Source organism: Myotis myotis, unplaced genomic scaffold (assembly GCF_014108235.1).
Source record: "Myotis myotis isolate mMyoMyo1 unplaced genomic scaffold, mMyoMyo1.p scaffold_m19_p_17, whole genome shotgun sequence".
In the NCBI taxonomy this organism is placed as follows: Eukaryota; Metazoa; Chordata; class Mammalia; order Chiroptera; family Vespertilionidae; genus Myotis; species Myotis myotis.
Genome location: NW_023416321.1, coordinates 15,721,072 through 15,741,130, shown reverse-complemented (window position 1 = coordinate 15,741,130; position 20,059 = coordinate 15,721,072). Strand labels below are relative to the sequence as shown.

The 20,059-nt window shown below is 55.0% G+C and overlaps 3 protein-coding genes across 7 annotated transcripts in view; 1 reads left to right on the top strand and 2 right to left on the bottom strand.

Moving 5' to 3' along the window:
• Positions 1–2,260, bottom strand: part of DNAJC7 (DnaJ heat shock protein family (Hsp40) member C7) — a 32,702-nt gene extending 30,442 nt beyond the window's left edge. Inside the window, exon 1 of the mRNA XM_036339788.1 lies at positions 2,103–2,260. Within this exon, the coding sequence (XP_036195681.1) occupies positions 2,103–2,179 (77 nt within the window). The 5' untranslated portion in view covers positions 2,180–2,260. The remainder of the gene's footprint in view (positions 1–2,102) is intronic.
• Positions 2,261–4,883: 2,623 nt separating this feature from the next.
• Positions 4,884–9,391, top strand: NKIRAS2 (NFKB inhibitor interacting Ras like 2). 2 transcript variants are annotated; one of them, XM_036339794.1, is made up of 4 exons: positions 4,884–5,019; positions 6,182–6,289; positions 6,912–7,153; positions 7,772–9,391. In XM_036339794.1, the coding sequence occupies exons 2-4, from the start codon at positions 6,196–6,198 to the stop codon at positions 8,009–8,011; spliced, it is 576 nt and encodes a 191-aa protein (XP_036195687.1). In that variant the 5' UTR covers positions 4,884–5,019; positions 6,182–6,195; the 3' UTR covers positions 8,012–9,391. The 2 variants fall into 2 exon arrangements, with proteins under 2 accessions (XP_036195687.1, XP_036195686.1); XM_036339793.1 differs by having other exon boundaries at positions 4,914–5,070.
• ZNF385C (zinc finger protein 385C) overlaps positions 9,330–20,059 on the bottom strand; it is a 53,457-nt gene continuing 42,727 nt past the window's right edge. For 2 of the 4 annotated variants that reach the window (XM_036339787.1, XM_036339784.1), the window contains exons 3-9: positions 19,667–19,815; positions 17,710–17,820; positions 14,739–14,904; positions 12,308–12,601; positions 11,594–11,790; positions 11,143–11,253; positions 9,330–10,675 (exon numbers count right to left, since the gene is read on the bottom strand). In XM_036339787.1, the coding sequence (XP_036195680.1) occupies positions 10,439–10,675; positions 11,143–11,253; positions 11,594–11,790; positions 12,308–12,601; positions 14,739–14,904; positions 17,710–17,820; positions 19,667–19,815 (1,265 nt within the window). In that variant the 3' untranslated portion in view covers positions 9,330–10,438. The remainder of the gene's footprint in view (positions 10,676–11,142; positions 11,254–11,593; positions 11,791–12,307; positions 12,602–14,738; positions 14,905–17,709; positions 17,821–19,666; positions 19,816–20,059) is intronic. The other 2 variants (XM_036339786.1, XM_036339785.1) reach the window with 2 other exon arrangements.

Genomic DNA, 20,059 nt, shown 5'->3' with positions numbered 1-20,059 from the left:
CAAATGAAGTTTAATTCTAAATATCTGGAAAGAACTAGGACCGATGTGAAAACTCATAAGTAAGTGTGGTGGGCAGTTAGACATGAGCAGCGCAGGGGTGCCGGGCCAGGTACAGAAGGCCACTAGGGTGGAAAGCCCCAGCAAAGGACAAAACTGGGAAAACAAGGACCTTGCCCCCAGGGTAACCTCTCACCTAGCATTTCGCAGGTCTGACCCTCCCCTGACCTTTCCTCCCCTAGCACGCTGCTAGTCATGTGGGTCAGACCCTCCTAGAGGGGAATGAGAAAGGGGGCCGGAGGATAGCCCTTACACATTAAACCTCCAGGACAATGAGGTTCTGATCCGCATCAAATACATACAGGCCTCACTGTGTTTCAGCTCCAGGCCCAGGAGAGCAGCAAAGCCAGACAGACAAAGCCATGTAACTAGAGACTCAAGTAAGGAGGTTGCTGAACCCAGGTCCAGTCGCCGATAACATTGTTATTGCGCTGACGTTAGGACCAGCTGCACTGACTGATGATCCCTGGGGCCGACCAATCAGTGAAGACCACAAGCCTGAACAGACACACCTGGAAAGCTGATCAATATTCTATGGATCCTCCCAAGACCTCCAGACAAATACCCTCCAGGACCCAGAGCGGCAGTCTCTCTGGAGAGGCCCCCCCACCCGCCTCCTCCCCCAGGTGTGTCCTCCTGGCTCCTCTCTCGCTACTCTCCAGGGGCCCTTGTCTAGCCTCTGCCATTTGTTCCCGGAGCCCAGGCAGCCCAGCTGGCTTGCTTCTTCTACCTCTGACTTTCCAAATAAATTTCTGCTCGTAACTGAGTCTTGGCTCTGAATTCTTTCTGGGCCAGAACGCAAGCACCAAGGGTGCTGAGCCAAGGTCCAGTCGCCAGGACCAAGCCGGGTGCCATTTTGCCGGCGACACCAGGAGACCAGACGCTGGTATCCCGAGTTCTCTGATCGCCCAGGGACCTCCTCCACCCGGTCAAGCCTCAGCTCCCAGCAGGTCCGGCGCCGGGAACACTGGCTGCAGTAACTCGCCTCCCTTTTGATATCTGCTCATGCGGCCTCGCTCCATCTTACAATTAAGACCTCGGCGTCCTGATTTCAGATCGCATGCACAAGTCCCACCTGCCCACCTCAAGCCACCCAGACTGAAGGCGACATTCACAGGCTTGGTATGAAGACACGGAGTATGTGGGCAGGAGGCCGAGAGGACTGGAATCAGTCCATCTGCCGCCCATTAGGAAAAGGGGCCCCAGCACCTCTTCGTTCCTTTGGCTTCGGGATGAGGAGCGCGAGCACCCACAGCTGTGTCCCCACCCCACCTCCCACCACCTGCCCCGGCGGTGGCCGGAACCCAGAGAGTGTTCTCGAAAAACACTCACTCAGCAGCTCCCCCGGCTGGTCCGGCCTGGCCAGCTCGAGCCGCGGCAGCTGCCCAGCAGCGTCAATAGCGCCCAAGCAGCTGCCCTCCTCCTTGCTGCTGCACTTAAGGGGGAATCACGGCCCTGAGAAGGGTGAGGGTATGACTCGGGAGGGGGGGCGCCGGGGTGGAGGAAGGGGCGTCCGACGTGCAGAGCACGAAACCAGCCCCTCGCTCTTCCTCTTCATCGTTTTCCACTTCGGGGGTCACTGTGGGGAGGGGGCGATCAGGCCCACAGTGAGGACACACCATCACCTCGGACCCAGGCCAGTGCTCGCTGGGGTATGATTACGGAAGAGGATGAGGAGAGCACGGGCTTTGACTGACGACAATGCAGAGAAGTTCGGGGGGGGGTCACGGTCGCCGCCCCCGCCCGCAACAGACCCCAAATGCCCCCAGAGACCAAGGCTCCGCCGTAGGGACGACCTTCTCCTCTGCTGCAAAACGACCGCGGCCTCAACTCCCCAGCCAGGCGGAAGCCGGAGGGGAGGTCCGACCTCCGAGAGCGCCCCTTCAGGGGGTCCATCCGGACTGGATCGCTAGCGTGGGGGGGGGGGGGGTCCACGGAGGGCGGGGCATCGCCTCAACAGCTAGGAGCTGCATCATGGCAGGGACGGGTTACCCACAGGCACGGAGCTGCAGCTCGCCCCTTCCCCTGCACCACGACCCGGTTACCTCTTCGCTCCTTCTTCGTCCGGCAGCTCTGGCTCGGTCGCCGCCATTACCACATCGCACTCCGCGGTAGCCGCCATCTTACCGCCCAGACCAGAGAGCCGGGTGGGAGGCCGGCGGTGAAGAGCACTTCCGGTCGGGGCATCGAGTCGCGCAGCGGCGCTGTGCCCAGAGAGGCTCCCTCGGGCCCGTCTACCAGCGAGAGGCTCCGCTGGGGGCCAGAGCGGCCTCCCGCCCCCGGAGGTCCACGGCGGTCTCCGCGCGGGGGCGGGGCCCCAGGGACGGTTCCTGTGCGTGGGGGGCGCCACTGTAACCGTACGGCGTAAGAAGGTGCAGGAGGATGTCGCCTCTGTAGACCTTGGCTTTCCTCAATCTTCCCGGAGCCTCGTTGCCATAGCAACTTCCAACTCGTGCGCGTCTTCTGTAAGGTTGAGAGGGGTCTGAGTGGGGTGGGGACCCGGTCACCCAGGACTCTGGAGGGAAAGAGCCCCCCAACTGCTGCCTTTCCCGACCTTGGAGCGTGTCCACCGCTTCCTCCCGGGAAAGGCAAGAAGAGACACTTTGAGCCCGGTTCCTCCAGCTTTCATCGGCCCTGGGAAGCCCTGCCCAGTCAAGCCAGGGGTACGCGGGGCGTCTTCACCCCGCGCCTTTCATCCCCTCTGGCTGTCCACGCACCAACTGGTTCATCACCCTAATGACGCCGACCCTTTTATGATGCTGCTTTCATGTCAGCCGCTTGGGAGTGCCATCTCAGCATCAGGCCTAGGAAGAGTGGCACAGCGCCCCGGACCCTGCCCTTGAGTTTATAAGGCAGCTCACAGGGTGAGGTCCCTGCCCTGGTGTCCCCATATTCCCACCCCTTGTAAAAACTCCGCTCAGCACGTTTGTCTTGCTGAATGCAGTCTGGACTGGGAACTCTTCGAGGGCAGGGACACAGCCTAGCCATCTTTGCAGTCTGTCACCTCACCCAAACCAATAATATTTGTGGACTTGAATTAACTTGGGGTTTTCTGAGGTTAATTTGAGGGAGTTTGAGGTTAAAATTTGAGATATAGCCCTAGCCTGTTTGGCTCAGTGGATAGAGCATCAGCCTGCAGACTGAAGGGTCCCAGGTTCGATTCCGGTCGAGGGCACATGCCTGGGTTGCGGGCTTGGTCCCCAGTAGGGGACGTGCAGGAGGCAGCCGATGAATGATTCTCTCTCATCATTGATGTTTCTATCTCTCCCTCTCCCTTCCTCTCTGAAATCAATAAAGATATATTAAAAAAAATTTTTTTTTGAGATATATGGGGAATTAATAAGGGGGCAAGGGAATTCAAAAGGGATCTTATCCTCTTCCTCCAGTAAAACTAGGTGCCATTGTCCATAGGCTGCTCGCATGATCCCTGACTATCAGAGAGCCAAAGAAGCTGAAACCAAACTCACCATTAGGTAGGGGAGAATGGGAGAGGCCATTTATCCAGCCCTCTCCAAAGTGCCTATTCTAGCTTGGGAGGACACAGACTCACCACCTGCCCTGCCTGCCAATGGCTCACAGTCTACAGTCTAATACAAGAGGTCGTCTTTCACCATCTTCTCACTTGGTGTTCTCTGGCTGTAAGCTAACTCATCTACACCCACAGCTTTATTCGTTGTGACTTTCTGTTGATATCTCCAGCCTAGGTCTCTCTTCTGAGTTCAGATCTGTATATCCAACTATCTACTGGTATCTTTTGGATGTTTCACAAATCCCTAAAGCTTAACATATTTAAATGGAACTTGTCATTCTCTCCCCACCCCTTCACAACGGATAAAAAACCCCACACAAACCAAAAACAAATGCTGGACTTGATTCTCTTCTGCTGGGTTCCTTGTCTTGTTGAATGGATTCATCATTCACCTGGTCATCAAATGAGACAGATGGAAGACATCGTGAATTCCTCTCTCGTTCTCACTCCTGACTCCCAGTTTAGCACCAAATCTTGATTCTCTTGCCAAAAGTCTCCCAAGTCTATCATCTTTCCATCGCAATTCTGGCTCTTGTTATTATTTTTTTCAAACTTGGAATACTATCAAAGTTTCCTGACTGGCACCCCAGCCTCATCTCTTTCCAATCTTCAGTCTTCTACCAGACTTGACCTTAAACGCAAAAAACGACCATGTTACTGCACTAAAACCTCCCAATGGCTATCCGTGGCTGTTAGGATTCAGCTGGAAGCCTTTGCTCTACTACACGAGGCCTTCGATTATTTGGTCCCTTTCTACCATCAATATTGAACCCAAGTACTTGTAGTTCCAGAAAAATGCCGTGACTCTTGGCCATGTTTTCTTCATCCTTTCCTCCCAAGCCCTTCAAAGCTCAACACAGACGTAACGGACTCCGGGAAGTTCTCCGTGGCGCCCACTGCCCCCAAGTTAAATGCCCTTCTGCTGTGCTCCTGTGGCCCCTCCTTTGCTGTCATTTCGGGATTAGATGTCCAGCTCCTCTAATGGGCAGCTAGGGTGCGTCATTGGTCTCCTTTTCCAGGTGCGTGGTCCCGTACCTGGCACAGAGTCGGTGCTCACCATACATTGATGGAGAAACGCTGGAGTAAATGAAGCGTCACTGTACCACAGCAGCCTTAGAGAAGGACACGTGGGCATCAGGCCAGAGCGGCGCCCCGCGTCCAGGGGGCCGAGTACAGCACCGTGCGCGCCCGCTGCGCACCACCATCGGGTCCCGGCCGCCAGGTCCCCCGCCGGCCTCTGGGGGCGCTGGGCGGACGGCGCCGGCTCTCTGCCGCCGGAATTCGTCTTGGGGGACAGAAGCTGGGGGGCGGGGGGCGGGACCGGACAGAGCCCGGATGCACCCGGAAGGACGGAGGCCTGGCGGCCGTGCTGCCCCTCCCCTGATCCCGGTGCTCCTAGGGGCCCGGCTGGGGTGCTGCGAGGGCTCCGGCAGGTACGGAGCTGGAAGGCGGGGATCGGCCGCGCGCCGGGGCCGCTTTCGGTGGTAGGTCTTTGCCGCCATGGATTCCTCCGGGGTGGGGGTGGGGGCGTCCCCTCGTGGGGAAACCTGTGGCGGAGGCCCCGCGGGCTCGCTCTCGGGGTACCTGCTCATCGGGGAGCTCAGTGTATGGGGCCCTCGGGACGGGGTCGGAGAGTCTGTCTCAGGAGTTTCCCCCGGAGAGGGTTCTGTTTGGAACCCCTTTGGGGAAAGGTCTCTCTGTTCCCGGGAGGGATCTGGGGCTGCTGGTGGGCTGCCTCCGCGATCCCTGGCGAGAAGGGGTTTCTGTGTCTGAGCCTTCTCCTCTGGGTCCGCCAGCCCAAGGGCCGCGAAAATCGTCTCCTTTCCGGAGCCTGTCCTTCCTCAGATCCCTTCACTTCCTTCTTGTCTGGTGGTCTTACTCTTGGACGGGACTTGACTAGGAACCAGAGGGAATTCGTTGTCTGGATAAGTCATACAGGAAAGCAAAATGTTCTTATTTGTTCACCAGGAAGAGTAGCTTAAGACAGATCCACACACAATAGTATTCCCGCTGATTTCTCCTCGGGGGTCAGAGTTAAAGGGGGGAGCCGGGCATGGGCTCCCTGCAGTAACTGGTGCTCCCAAGTCCTGTGCGTGGGAGGGACCTCGCCGGTGTTTCCTTTTAACCATGTCTCTTCCCCCCTTAGGGCAGCATACAGTGAGCACCAGGTCACTGGCCAGCTACGGGGAATCGCGAAGGCGAAAAAGACACAGCTCCCTGCCCAGTAGGGGACATAGACACATCATTTCTTTTTTTGTTGATATATTTTTATTGATTTCAGATAGGGAGGGAGAGATAGAAACATCAACGATGAGAGAGAATCATTGATCGGCTGCCTCCTGCACACCCCCTACAGGGGATTGAGGCCACAACCGGGCATGTGCCCTTGACCAGAATCAAACCTGGGACCCTTCAGTCTGCAGGCCACCGCTCTATCCACTGAGCCAAACCGGCTAGGGCGAGTGAGACACATCATCTCTGACGTACACCCTGACTGGAGGAGAGGGCAGTGCTGGGCCCCCCGAGGCTGCCCGTGCAGCTCAGAACTTGGGCTCTGCTTTGATCCGCCTCACCCGGTGTGCTGCTTTCTTTAAGGTTGAAGGCTCAATATGGGGAAGAGTTGCAAGGTGGTCGTGTGTGGCCAGGCATCTGTGGGCAAAACGTCAATCCTGGAGCAGCTTCTGTACGGGAACCATGTAGTGGGTGAGTGTTTTGTTTGGGGAGGGTGGGGGCGGGGAGGGGATGGTGGAAGAAGCTGAAGAATAAGGAGTAGGATTTAATAACACAGAGAAGCCAAAAACTGCTCCTGGAGTAAAGTCTACATCAGGGGTCCTCAAACTTTTTAAACAGGGGGCCAGTTCACTGTCCCTCAGACCGTTGGAGGGCCGGACTATAGTTTAAAAAAAAAAAACTATGAACAGATTCCTATGCACACCGCACATATCTTATTTTCAAGTAAAAAAACAAAACGGGAACAAATACAATATTTGTATTTGCATGTGGCCCGCGGGCCGTAGTTTGAGGACCCCTGGTCTACGTCATGCCCTCCAGCCCTACAACATTGAGACCTGGAGGAAGGAAACCCAATATCAGAGATAAGGAGGAAAAGCTCCCAAGTCTCACTTTTGCTTAGCATGGTGTGAACCTGAGGTTCATGTCTGTTCCCCCAAATCGCTCCAGTCCTGCTGGATTCGGTCTGGCCCCCTCTTCTCAGCCCCCACACTCCTTTCCCTCCCTGTCTGGCCAGCCCGTCAGGATATCCTCAGTCACTCACGTTATCCCATCTCCTTTCTCCCTACAAACAAGTGTCCTCGTTTTCTCTCAGGCTCTGAGATGATCGAGACCCAGGAAGACATCTACGTGGGCTCCATCGAAACTGACCGGGGGGTGCGGGAGCAGGTGCGTTTCTATGACACCCGCGGGCTCCGGGACGGGGCGGAGCTGCCCCGGCACTGCTTCTCCTGCACCGACGGCTACGTCCTGGTCTACAGCACAGACAGCCGGGAGTCCTTCCAGCGCGTGGAGCTGCTCAAGAAGGAAATCGACAAGTCCAAGGACAAGAAGGAGGTGTGTGTGGGAGCCCCGGGGGTGCGAGAGAGCGGGCCGGGGCTGGCTTTGGGAGGCTTGGCATGGCTCTGTGTTTTACTCGCTTTCTAGGCGGTGGGTCAGGAGCTGGAGGAGGATCAAGGCCACTGGAAGGGTGTCTTCACCCATTGAGGTGGCCCCATGCTGAGGCAGCTCAGCCGAAAAGGCCTCAGTTTAAGAGCTCCCCGGCCTAACACGGGAAGCCCCCGCTAGTCCTTCTTTTTACTGGCTCCATGTTTTTAGTTGTGAAAGCCCTTCTTTTCTTAAGTCCCCCAGTCAGCTATGGGCATTCTGGGAGTGCTTCCTCATGTTATTTAGCCAAAATTGAACTGACTGCTGGTCGTGAGCAGGCACGGGTGATGCAGGGCTTGTAATGGAACTCCTGGAGGGAGGGCCACATGGAGGCCAGAATTTGAATAGAGGAAGGCGAGGAAAAAGCAACGATCTCCCTCTCCTCACTTCGTAGTTTCTAATAGAGGAAGAGACATCAGCCATTAAAACTTTCCTTCGCTTAGGACTCCTGGGTGGTGGCCAGCCTTCACACCCATTTCTAAGGCCCATGGCACATCCACAAGTCTCTACTCCGTCCCTCTTCCCCAGGTCACCATCGTGGTCCTCGGCAATAAATGCGACCTGCAGGAGCAGCGGCGTGTGGACCCAGACATGGCCCAGCATTGGGCCAAGTCGGAGAAGGTGAAGCTGTGGGAGGTGTCTGTGGCTGACCGCCGCTCCCTCCTGGAGCCCTTCGTCTACCTGGCCAGCAAGATGACCCAGCCCCAGAGCAAGTCCGCCTTCCCCCTCAGCCGTAAGAACAAGGGCAGCGGCTCCTTGGATGGCTGAAGAGCTGCCATCCCTTCTTCACTTCCCCAACCCCAGGCCAGCTTCTGGGGCTTTGGAAGATGGGTTGAAGGGAAAGGCAACTCCCACTAGGGCAGGCAGCTGGGCTGTTCCAGGCTCGGGCCACTTTGGCCCCCTCCTAACTCCGGGAAGTGCAAATAATCTAGGTTAGTGCCCCCAACCTCTCCCTCCACCACCCCAGCTTCCATCCCATCTGCCCCTCTGGGACCTGGGGCAGATGTGGGTCAGGGTCCCTCCCCCCTGCCCTGGTTGGGAAGCAGAGCTACCCCACAGAAGTGCCACATCTAGGGTCTGGTTCTGATCACGGGTCCCACACCTCTGGGCTTCTGCCACACACACACACACACACACACAAACACGGCACCAGCCTGGACTCTAGGGGAAGGGCGTCCAGGTATCGTGTATGCGTGTGCATCCTCGTGTCAGGGGTGCCTCCTCACCCAGCACCCTGACCTTGTTCCCGTCTGTACCGTGGCTGGGAAGTGTGATTTTCTACTTGACCTCCCGCCCCAATTGTTTCACTTCCTCTTCCTGCTTCATTGGTTGAGGTGGAATGGAATGATGACTGGGCTGATTCACCAAGGGGCTTTGTTACCCAGCAGGGCTATTTCTCTCTGGGCTTTCGTTTCCTCATCTGTACAGCGACAGGAGTGGCTGAGATGGCCTTCCAGCTCCTCTCCGGCCCCATTACTTTGTAACGCCCCTGGCTTCGGGCCAGCTGACTATGTCCTTGGTTTCTTCTCCCTCTTCAAGGTGCTACGCCTACCGGCCCTGGAGGCTGGGACTCTGCTCTCCGACAACCGCCAGGGGGCAGGAGTGCACTGTCTACTCTAGTTGCCAGAATGGCTGCTGGGTGCCCACTGGGGAACTCACACCCCCGGGGGCTGGTCTTCACTCCTTCCTGTGGTTGCTTTCAGCTATTAGCTGGACTTTATTTATAAATTCCCTGTTCTAAGTCAGTATGCTGCCGTGGTGAAGGCTGGACAAGGTGCTCCTCTAGCCCTTCTTACCTCAGATGCCCCAACAGAGCAAGGCAGACAAGTAGTAACTTCTCAGGAGCGGACAGATCCGTTGGGGCTCAGAAGGGTGGTTACACTCTCAACATGCTGTCAGGTGAGCTCATGACCCACAACTTCCTGGGCCTGCTCTGAGCTCCTCTCCGGGCTTCTGATGGGCGCTGCTACCATAGGGGAGCCCTATCGCCGGGCCACCTCCAGTGCATGCCCCTTCCCCAAACAGGGGAGGTGAGCAGGGGCAGGCGGTCCCAGGCTGGGCAAGTCAAGTTAGGGCATAGTCAGGCTCGGGCTTAACGTTCATTTATTGATGCCTTGGACACAATAAAACCACAACTGTTATCAAAAAGTTTCCCTCCCGTCCTCCCCTTATTTTCCCATTGGAAATATCCTTTTTAAAAAAAAGATACAGGTGGATACTGGCAAAGTCCCATATTGTGGGGTGAGGGGGACAATCCTGGGATAGGATGGAGGTTGTGACGTTAGCATGAGGATGGGTCTGTGGTTATCAGTCTGGATCCCAACACGCAGCTTCACAGTGAGGGAGGCTTGGGGTGCTGGTCGGTTGGGAGGGGGGGAAAGCTGAATTGTGCGAGGGACCAGTTTGGGTTGAATAGCTAGAGAAGAAAGCTCTTCATTTGGGAACCCTGTGTGTGTGGGGGGGGATTCAGTGTCAGCTGGGTCCATAGTCTGAGGGAGACCCAGTGTCCCCCCCCCACCGCAGAGCTGGAGTTCAGGAGAAATCAGTAAAAGGCTAAGAGGGGATTGATCACTTCCTCTGTTAAAACGGCCAAGCCCCATCCCTCTGGAGATGACCACTAAAGGCTTCCAGCACCATGGCTGTGCCCCTCCTCAGCACGGCTGCCGTTCTCCTCCAGCCTCGGCCACGCCCCCGTGGTCATGGTGTCCAGAGCCTGTCCCGCACCATGTCATTCTCCAGAGAAGCCGGTCAATGGGGAGGGCCTCCCAGAGCACGGGAGTCGGGGTCAGTCACAGACTTGTCCCAGGCTGGCAGTTAAGATTTCTAGGGCCCTTGGCCATGTAGGGGTAGGTCTTGGGGGGGAATGAGAGCACCGTGGGGCTGGGGCTGGGGCTAGGATTTTGCATAGATCTTGGGGATTTCTCGGTTTGCTCCCTGTAAATCGGGCTGGAAGTGCGGGGAGCCCAGGACTAGAAGGCTGGGGAACTGAGGGTGGGCATGGCCCTTGGGCCAGGGGGTAATAGTTGAATCCCCAGTCAGATGGAGTGAAGGGCACCTGCCCTTCAAACCAGCCCAGCTCTTCCTAGGTTGGTCAGGAACCCCTCGGCTGTGAAAAAAATCCCCTGCGGGATGTAGGAACGGAAGCATCCTGGGGAGAGGAGGGTGGGGAAGGCAGCCCTGGCCTCCCTGGAAGGGCTAATAGGGGGCAAAGAGGATGGGTCCCGTGGCAGGGCGGACAGCTCCCGCTGGGGTGCGGAACAGAGCTGGGCCCAGGATGGGAGCCGGGAAGAGGGTGGTGGCTGCGGTGGGGGCAGGCCGGAGGGCCAGGGGCCCTGGCAGGGCACAGATGGCCGCCGCTGCCGTGGGGATCGGGCTAGGCAGGAAGCGGGCTGCCAGTGTCTTGGTGAGTTGCTTCTGCAAGGCCAGTTTCGACTGCAAAGGAGAAAGAGAGGCTGGACACAGTCTGACCCCAGAAAATCCCCCTGCCCTGGGCTCCGTCCTTGGGCTTTCTGCTGCAGGATACACATGCCTTTTAGGGTTCCAAACCTAAATCCTCCTCCCTTCCCACCCCCAGACATTCATTCCAAAGGGCTTTCTCCACCACCTGTCTTCCTGCCCCCAAGGACGAGAATCGGGATGGGCCAAGGGAGGAGGCTGTGTTGGGCAGAGGTAGAGATGGTTTCCAGGAGATGGCACGCCCACCCCTCACTCTTGCCCGAGAGATTCCTACCCAGGCCCATCTCCCGGACATTCCTCTGGGCAGATCCCAAGAGAGCCAAAACCCAGCCCCAGGCAGCCTCGGAAAGGGGTGGCTTTATTCCTGCCTCAGCTCCCCACGAGTTGCCCACTCCCCGCCTGCCCTTGCCCAGGGTCCCAGCCCGTTGCCTGGAGACAGATACCTTGAGAATACTCACAGCCAGCGCCGCGTGCTTCTGCAGCTTGCTGTGCTGGCTGGAGGGCTTGGGGGGCTTCCCGGCCAGGCGGTCTTTGTGCCTCCTGCTGCTCAGGTGCTGATGGACAGACAGGCAGACAGACAGACTGGGAACAAGATGAGGAAGCCCAAGGACCCCCAACTTCCCCATCGTCCTCGCCTAGCTCACCCTTCTCTACCCACAGTTCACACATTGCACCTACATTTATTGGGCGTCACCTGGAGTGGCCCTGGGAAGGGGAGGTAAGGCTTGACCTCTGTCTCCAGGGGCCCACTGTCCCACCAGCCTTGTTCCTCTTCCTCCACCTGGCCCTGCTCTACCCACCTTCTCTCCTCAGCTCCCTCCTTCCTCCTCCCCTGGCACTGGGCCCACTCCCTCACCCCTGCTCCAACCCTCGTCCCGGCCTCCCTTCTCCCACCTGCTTGAGTTGGGTCTCTGAATTGACCTGGAGCTGACAGACAGCACAGTGAAAAGGGGGGCTGGGCCCCTGCCGGCCCCCCCGGCCCCCGGTCACTCTTTTGGCCTTGTGTCCAGCTCCTCCCCGGGGCACTGGGCGGCCCCGGCCCCTTCGGGGAGCCCCTCGCTGACCTTCCACCATCCACCGGTGCTTGGCTCCTGGTGGAAGGAGAGAAGGAAGTCTGTCAGCACCGAGGAGGGGCTGCAAGGCCACGGAGACCCCTCGGAACCAGGTCAGTTTGGTTGTCCCTTTAGCTCTGAGGCTGCTCAGCACATACACTCCCCACCAGCCGCATGGGATTCCTCTTTCCATCTCCACAAGGTCCTCTCATTTCAAGCCACCCTCCCCCAGGGGAGGCCTTCTTGCAATGTAACTGGTCAGCTTCCTTCTCGAATCTCAGCCCCCGCCCCCCGCCCCCGGGCCTGACCTAAGGAGAGATGGAGGAGGTGTCTCCTGTCGTCTCTGCAGTGACCCTTCAGTCCTTGCTTCTCTCCTCCGTTCTCCCTCAAGCAGTAGTGGGAGGACCCGAAATGCACGCCCAGTAACAACTGAGCACAACGTCCCGGTGACCAAGTCCTTGAGCAAAGCGCCCAGAAGTTCCAGCCTGCCCCCATCTGGTGAGGGGCAGTCCCCCGCCCTTCTTCCCCCGGACTCCAGCTGGCGGGCCACACTCACCTGTGTTGTGAGCCTGAAGCTGGGAGGCAGAGTTCACCGTCACCTTACACGTGGGGCAGTAGAGGCGCCCCTTCTCACTCCTGCCTTCCCCACTCACACCGCTTCCCACAGCAGCCGCCACTGGCTCAGGTCCTGGGGCCTCTGTCCCAGGCTCTGGGGAGCAGGGTGGGCAGGAGGAAGAAGAGGAAGAGGAGGCAGCATCCAAGAGGTCTGAGTGGGCGGGCGCCCTGGGCATCGCGTCGGGAGTCTGCGGGGGCTGGAGTGGGGGGCCAGGAGGAGGGCCTGCAGGGACTGCTGGGGACATGGAAGGCGGTGGGTAAGAGGGTGAGGCCTGAGCTGATTCTTGAGACCTTGATTGTAAGCACTGACATTAGGGGTGGCTGGCAGAGTGGACGGGTCACTAGTGCAGGGGTGACCAGCGCTGAATTCCAGACCCACTCTACCATCCAACTCACTGGGCAGACCTGGGCCTCTTTGGGCCTCGGTTTCCCCATCTGAAAGCATAAAAGTTGGGCAGAGTAATCTCAGCCCTCACGGCCCTGATAGTCTAGTTACTGGCTGTTAAATAAACGGAAATTAGAAAAGGTACTAGAATGTTCATGGAGCACTCGTCATAGTAGCATAAAACTGGAAATTATTCAAATGCTCATCAGTAGGAGAATGGGTTTTAAAAAAGTCGTATTGGTCCTACAATGGAATACTGCATGTCAATGGAAAAGGACAAATTACAGCTACCACCACAACCCCACGGAAGAATCTTACCATGAATGTTCATGAAAGATGAACAAAAGCCGACATTCTACAGTTTATCAAAACCAAGTGAAACTGGTCTATGTGAGAAGTCAGGATCGTAGCTACCCTGGGGGGAGGGGTGTAGGTGGTTGAAGAGTGTCACCCCAAAATTCATGTCCCTCTAGAACAGCGGTTCTCAACCTGTGGGTCGCCAACCTGTGGGTCGCGACCCCTTTGGGGGTCGAACGACCCTTTCACAGGGGTCACCTAAGACCATCGGAAAACACATAGATAATTACATATTGTTTTTGTGATTAATCACTATGCTTTAATTATGTTCAATTTGTAACAATGAAAATACATCCTGCCTATCAGATATTTACATGATGATTCATAACAGTAGCAAAATTACAGTTATGAAGTAGCAACAAAAATAATTTTATGGTTGGGGGTCACCACAACATGAGGAACTGTATTAAAGGGTCGCGGCATTAGGAAGGTTGAGAACCACTGCTCTAGAACCTCAGAATGTGGCCTTATTTTGGAAGAAGGGTCTTTGCAGACGTAATTAGTCCAGATAAAGTCATACTGGCTTAGGGTGAGCTCTAATCCAGTGACTGGTGTCCTGATAAGAAGACTATGGACACATGGGAGAACCAGATGTGAAGATGGAGGCAGAGATTGGAGTGACACATCCACAAGCCAAGGAATGCCAGGCAACCACCAGAAGCTGAAAGAGGGGCATGAAACAAATTCTCCCTCTCTGTTCCATGAAGGAAGCAGCCTTGTGGACACCCTGATTTCAAACTTCTGACCTCCAGAGCTGTGAGAAAAGAAATTTCTATTGTTTCAGGCACCCAGTTAGTGGTCATTATAGTTCCTACAAAACTAATACAAGTAGTGACTGGAAGGGGCCCAAGGTGGGCTTCTGGGTGCTTGAGAGAGGTTTCTTAATCTCGATATATCCAGACGGGAAAATGCACTGAGCTGTCCACTTGTGATGTGTGCCTTGTCTCCGTAAGAATGCTCTAGCACAGTGATGGCGAACCTATGACACGCGTGTCAGAGGTGACACGCGAACTCATTTTTTTGGTTGATTTTTCTTTGTTAAATGGCATTTAAATATATAAATAAATATCAAAAATATAAAGGAATGCCATTTAATAAGATGAGCCTGATCTCCCCAGCCATTTGTTTGTAGCATTTTCTTTGTTAAATGGCATTTAAATATATAAATAAATATCAAAAATATAAATCTTTGTTTTACTATGGTTGCAAATATCAAAAAAATATCTATATGTGACACGGCACCGGAGTTAAGTTAGGGTTTTTCAAAATGCTGACACGCCGAGCTCAAAAGGTTCGCCATCACTGCTCTAGCACAAGCAGACATAACAATGAGACATCTCTCGCCCTAACCGGTTTGGCTCAGTGGATAGAACATCAGCCTGCGGACTCAAGGGTCCCAGGTTTGATTCCGGTCAAGGGCATGTACCTTGGTTGCGGGCACATCCCCAGTAGGGAGTGTGCAGGAGGCAGCTAATTGATGTTTCTCTCTCATTGATGTTTCTAACTCTCTATCCCCCTCCCTTCATCTCTGTAAAAATATCAATAAAATATATATTTTTTAAAAAGACATCTCTCAACCCCTCGTCAGAAACCAGATTTGGAGTAGGGGGCAGAAGAGTTCAGGACTGACCTTTGCACTGCGGCTCTTCGGGGGCTCCACTGGCCACGGTCGGGGTCGGAGACACCAGTGTCCCATCCTGGGCCAGGGTCTGGGGCCTCTGCTTGCTCTTGGCGGCTTCAATTGCCTTGAGTTTTCTGGCATGTTTGTGGCCTTTATAATGTGCTTCGGCCTGGTTCTGGGGTGGGGAGGGCATAGGGTCACCATTCATTCTCTGAGTCTGCATGTCCTATCCACAAGCTGGCACTGGACATGGGGCAGGTCAGAGGGAGGCAGGGCTTGGGCCACACAAGGAGGGAATCCTTGTCACTGCCATCATCATCACAGTATGTGCATGGTCCTGAGGCTTACAGAACGCATTCTCATACGTGAGCTCCCAGGCAAGCAGCCTCTGGCTTTAAATTGACTCAGCCACTGAGTAGCTGTGCATCTGTGGGCAAGTCACCTCACCTCTCTGAGCCTCGGTTTTCTCACTCAAACTGCGTTAACACTGGCCTCATAGGACTGTGAGAATTAAATGAGAACCTGAATGATCAGTGCCTCGTCCATACAATAGGTGCTCAATGAATGTTAGTTACCACATTTATAAATGCACAAATGGGGAAAATAGAGCAATCCTCATCCTTTGGGATATGTGGACTACAGACCATTCATCCCTTTTTCATATTTTCAACAATTATTGAGCATTGGCATTTGCCAGGCACTGCGAAGGGGCCCAGCATGAACACATAGATCTTCTCTCCAAGGGAAGTCTTTCTGTCCAGCTGGTTTACAACTTGTAACCTGAAAGCCTGGAGGAGCCCTCATATCTAGGCTGGCAGTGTCCTCCCTCCTTCAACCAGGGGTCCCTGCTTATTGCTCCCAAATGCAGCAAAGCAAAGACAGGCCCCTCCCTGGACACTTTCACTAGAACAGGTCAGCTGAGAGCATCTCCCCAAATCCCAGAGTTGCCTGGACAGAAGGTAAACCTTCCCTGAGAAGCCAGGAAGAGGTGCCTTCACGATCCAGGGGCAGGCTATGGCAGAAAGTATGCAGGCCTTGGGGTCAGCCAGGCCTGGGTTCAGATCCCAGCCTTGCTACTTACCAGCTGTGTAGCCTCAGGCAGGCTACTCAACCTCTCTGAGGCTCAGTTTCCTCATCTGAAAAGGGGATGATAATTGCACCTCTATCCACCTCACAGTTGTATCATGAGAACTAATTAAGACAATAGGCATGAACAAACATCCTATATAATAAAGAGGTAATATGCAAATTGACCCTCATGCCCTCACAAGATGGCTGCCTTCGACCAGGTCAGCAGTGGGGTTAGTGAGGGACGACCAAATGACTGAACACCAGGCTGCGTGGGGTGACCAGGCCAGCGGAGGAGTGGGGGGGTGGGTCGTGAAGGGCAACCAGGCTGGCAAAGGGGGCAGTTAGGGGCGATCAGGCCAGCACGCAGAGGCAGTGAGGGATGATCAGGCTGGCGGGGGTGGGCGGGCGGGAGGGACAGTTAGGGGCAACCAGACAGGCAGGCAGGTGAGCGATTAAGAGCCAGCAGTCCAGGATTGTGAGAGGGATGTCCCCCAAGGGGTCCCAGATTGGAGAGAGTGCAGGTTGGGCTGAGGGGACCGCCCCCCATGCACGAATTTCGTGCACTGGGCCTCTAGTAGTCTATAAACTCTCAGGTGCTTTAAGAACTCAGCTCCTGCCAGGCTGGCATGGCTCAGTGGTTGAGTGTCAACCTATGATCCAGGAGGTCACTGTTTAATTCCCAGTTAGGGCATGTGCCCAGGTTGTGGTCTCCATTGCCAGTGTGGGGCATGTAGGAGGCAGCCAATCAGTGGCCCTCTCTCATCATTGATGTTTCTATCTCTCTCCCCTTCTCCCTTCCTCTCTGAAATAAATTAAAAACAAAAAAACCCACTCAGCTCCAGCCCTGGCCAGTGTTTCTCAGTGGTTAGAAACACCACAGTGTCGCAGGTTTTATTTCCAGTCAAGGACACACCTGGGTTGTGGGTTGGTTCCCCAGCCCCAGTCAGGGCGTGTGTGGGAGGCAACCAATCGATGTGTCTCTCTTACATTCAAGTTTCTCTCTCTCTGTCTGTCTCTCTCCCCCCCTCCCTCCCTTCCTTCCACTCTCTCTAAAAATCAATAGGGGGGAAAAAAATCCTCAGGTGGGGATTAACAAAACAACAACAAAAAAACACCCCAAAACTCAGCTCCTGCCCTGGCTGGGTAGCTCAGTTGGTTAGAGTGTCATGCAAGGTTGCAGGTTCAATCCCTGGTCAGGGCACATACAAGAATCAACCAATGAATGCATAAATAAGTGGAAACACATTATGTCTCTCTCTCTCTTTCTCTCTCAAATAAATAAATAAAAATTGTTAAAACAACAACAACATATTAAAAGAAAAAACACACAAAACTCAGCTCCAAACCAGGAGCTGATGGGTGGCTCCTGGGACCAGAGTGGGGAAGGGCAATGTCTCTCTCTCACACTCACTCTCTTTTAAAAGTATGTTTTTATTGATTTTCAGAGAGAGGAAAGGAGAGGGAGAGAGAGATAGAAACATTGATGAGAAACATCATTGATCGGCTGCTTCCTGCACGCCCCCTACTGGGGATTGAGCAGGCAGCCCGGGCATGTGCCCTGTCCGGGAATCAAACCGTGACCTCCTGGTTCATGGGTCGCCGCTCAAGCACTGAGCCATGCCAGCCGGGCAAGCCTTCTCTCTTGCAGAAGGGTCCAGAACACGGGAGAAGCACAGGAGGGACATGGAGTCCCAGTGGGACTGAAGAGGAACGGGGCAGAGGACTCTGGATAGAGAAGAAGATGGATGAAGGAAGGACCAGGAGTGCCTCTTTTGCAGCCACGGATAGAAATCTGAGACCACGGCCCCTTTGCTACGCCTATTCCTCCAGGAAAGATCCCAGAAGCCCAGTCTCCAGCCCTCTCCCTGCCCAGCCCCTTCCTCAGCATGTTTCCGCTATTCCCTCTCACCGCTGAGTTGAACCTCAGGTGACAGATGTTACAGGAAATGAAGAGCTTCTTCTTCAGAGGGGAGGGGACCCCAAAGGTGTGGCTGATGACAGCTTTCTGGACGGGGTCCATCTGTGAAGGGGTGGGAGGGCACAGTAACTCCGGGGTTGCCTCTGGAAGGGGGCAGTACAAAACGCCGCAAACTAAAGGCTATCCAGGAGGGCAGTGGGCACCCTCAGGAAGAACTTCATCCTTGTGAGGCCAGACCCAACACAGGAAACAGCCTGGTCCCTGGCAGACTTTATCTGTCAGCCCGGGCTTCCGCTTGGAGGCAGGGGGATGGCCAAGGTGCCCTCCACGATCTTGAGAGATACAACCATGTCCTGGTGATCACCTTGGCATTTCTTGCTGCCTCTGGCCTCTGATTTTGTTTTGTTTTTCTCATTCACAAGAATCATATAGGGGACAGATTGTTGGGGGTAGGGAGAGGCAGGGAAGGGACAGAATCCCTCTGTTGGAATTTCCTCTCCCGTAACCCTTGTGCTGGACCTAATGGCTGGGGAGATCAGGCTCATCTTATGAGCTCTGCCACTGCCACAGGGCCTGAGCAGGAGAGGAAGCCTGGGCCAGGGGCGGTGGGGGGCCAGGATGGGGCAGGTGACAGCAGGTAGAGGCCCTGAGTAGTAGAATCATTTCTTTGCAATGTTAATGTGTGTGTCTTTTTCTTTTTCTTATTTTAAATAATTTTTTCTTCTCTTTTCTCAGGGGCCTAGATTGTTGGGCCAAAAGCGGAAGCCATCTGAGCTTGCTTGTCCAGAACTTTCTGTTCTCATCTCTCAGGAAGGCTGAGAGGGAAAAGCATGGTTTCAGGAACTTCCCTGAGAACAGAAAGAGGTTCTAATTCCCACAGCAACCAGGGCCGAGGCAGCAGGGGACAGGGCTCCAGAGAATGGCCTGCAGGGCCCCCAGCGATCAGGACAACAGCGCTTCACCCATTCCTGAGGGTCCATGTGCCTGAACAGTGAGCATGTCAGCAAGTGACAGCAGAAACCTAAGACCAGAGGACCCTCTCCAAATGCCTCAGGTTCCTGGGACCTCTGTGCAGCCCTGGAGGGCAGGCAGGAAGGAAGGGATTCCTCAGGGTGACTGAAGCCGAATTCCCCACCATCTTGTCAGGGTGGGCGGGGCTCACTGATGACTGCATTTGATTTTTCAAAATTAAAAAGGGGGTAGCATTCCTTACGGCTCATGTAGTGAAGTCTAATTCATGCTCACTACCCTTGTTCTTCACGCACATTCACACATGGAAATACGCAGACTAGGACACAGAGAGCACATGAGCTTACAGACAGTTACAGGTTACAGTGCCGTGCAGAATAACACACACACACACACACACACACACACACACACACACACACACAAATGGCATCCAGACAAAGGCACAATCACCCAACCCATACAAAACACAGTCAGAGGTCAGACACACACCAAAACGCACACAGTCAACACAAAGACACAACACATCTCTCAGCTACCCATGCACACATATTACATACGGAGAACGAAAGAGTTGTTTACAAACACACACACAGGACACCAACACACAGCCACATCCACAAATAACACACAAAGACCTATGGATTTACAAACTAACACAGAAAGGCACACTCAATTGCACACACAAATCATCCATAGAAGTCCCTATACCAAAACTCAAGTGAAATCTACAGTACAGACCCTACAGGCCCAGCCGTTGTTACTGGGGGACACCATTCTCCTGGGGGTCCCCCAGTAACAACCCCCAGAGAGCTGGGCCTGGGGGTCTCTATTTTGGGAGCACCTAGTCTCTTGGGGATGTTGGAGGAAAATGAGCTCCTGGTTAGACCCACCTTCTGAGAACCGGCCCACCTGAGCCCACCTTCCATGCCCACCCCAGCTTGGCTGCGTGCCCCCCGCCCGCCGGCCCAGCCCGTACCGTGCTGAAGTTGGGGAAGAGACTGAGCGGGGCAGCGCCATTGAAGTGGAAGGCGAGCAAGTGCTTGAAGTCCAGCGGGGGCTGCAGAGGCCTGGCAGCCAGGGGCAGGGAGGCCAGCAGGGGGCTGGGGGTGCTGGATGCTGGGCCTGCTGCAGGAGGAAGAAGGGCAGGGTCTGAAATGGGGAGCCACAGGGCAATCCTACCCCCACAGCCAGAAGAAGCGGATGGGCTTCTTGGGTGTGAAGCCAGGACAGAGTTCCTGTCTCCCTTGTCACAAAGTAGCCCTGGCCAAGCCCAGGGCAATGACAGCCCATCTCTGTGCCTCTCCTCTCCACAACTGGGGCAGCAGAAGCAGGGAATCCACAAAAGAAGGAGGACCCTCCTGCCCTTACA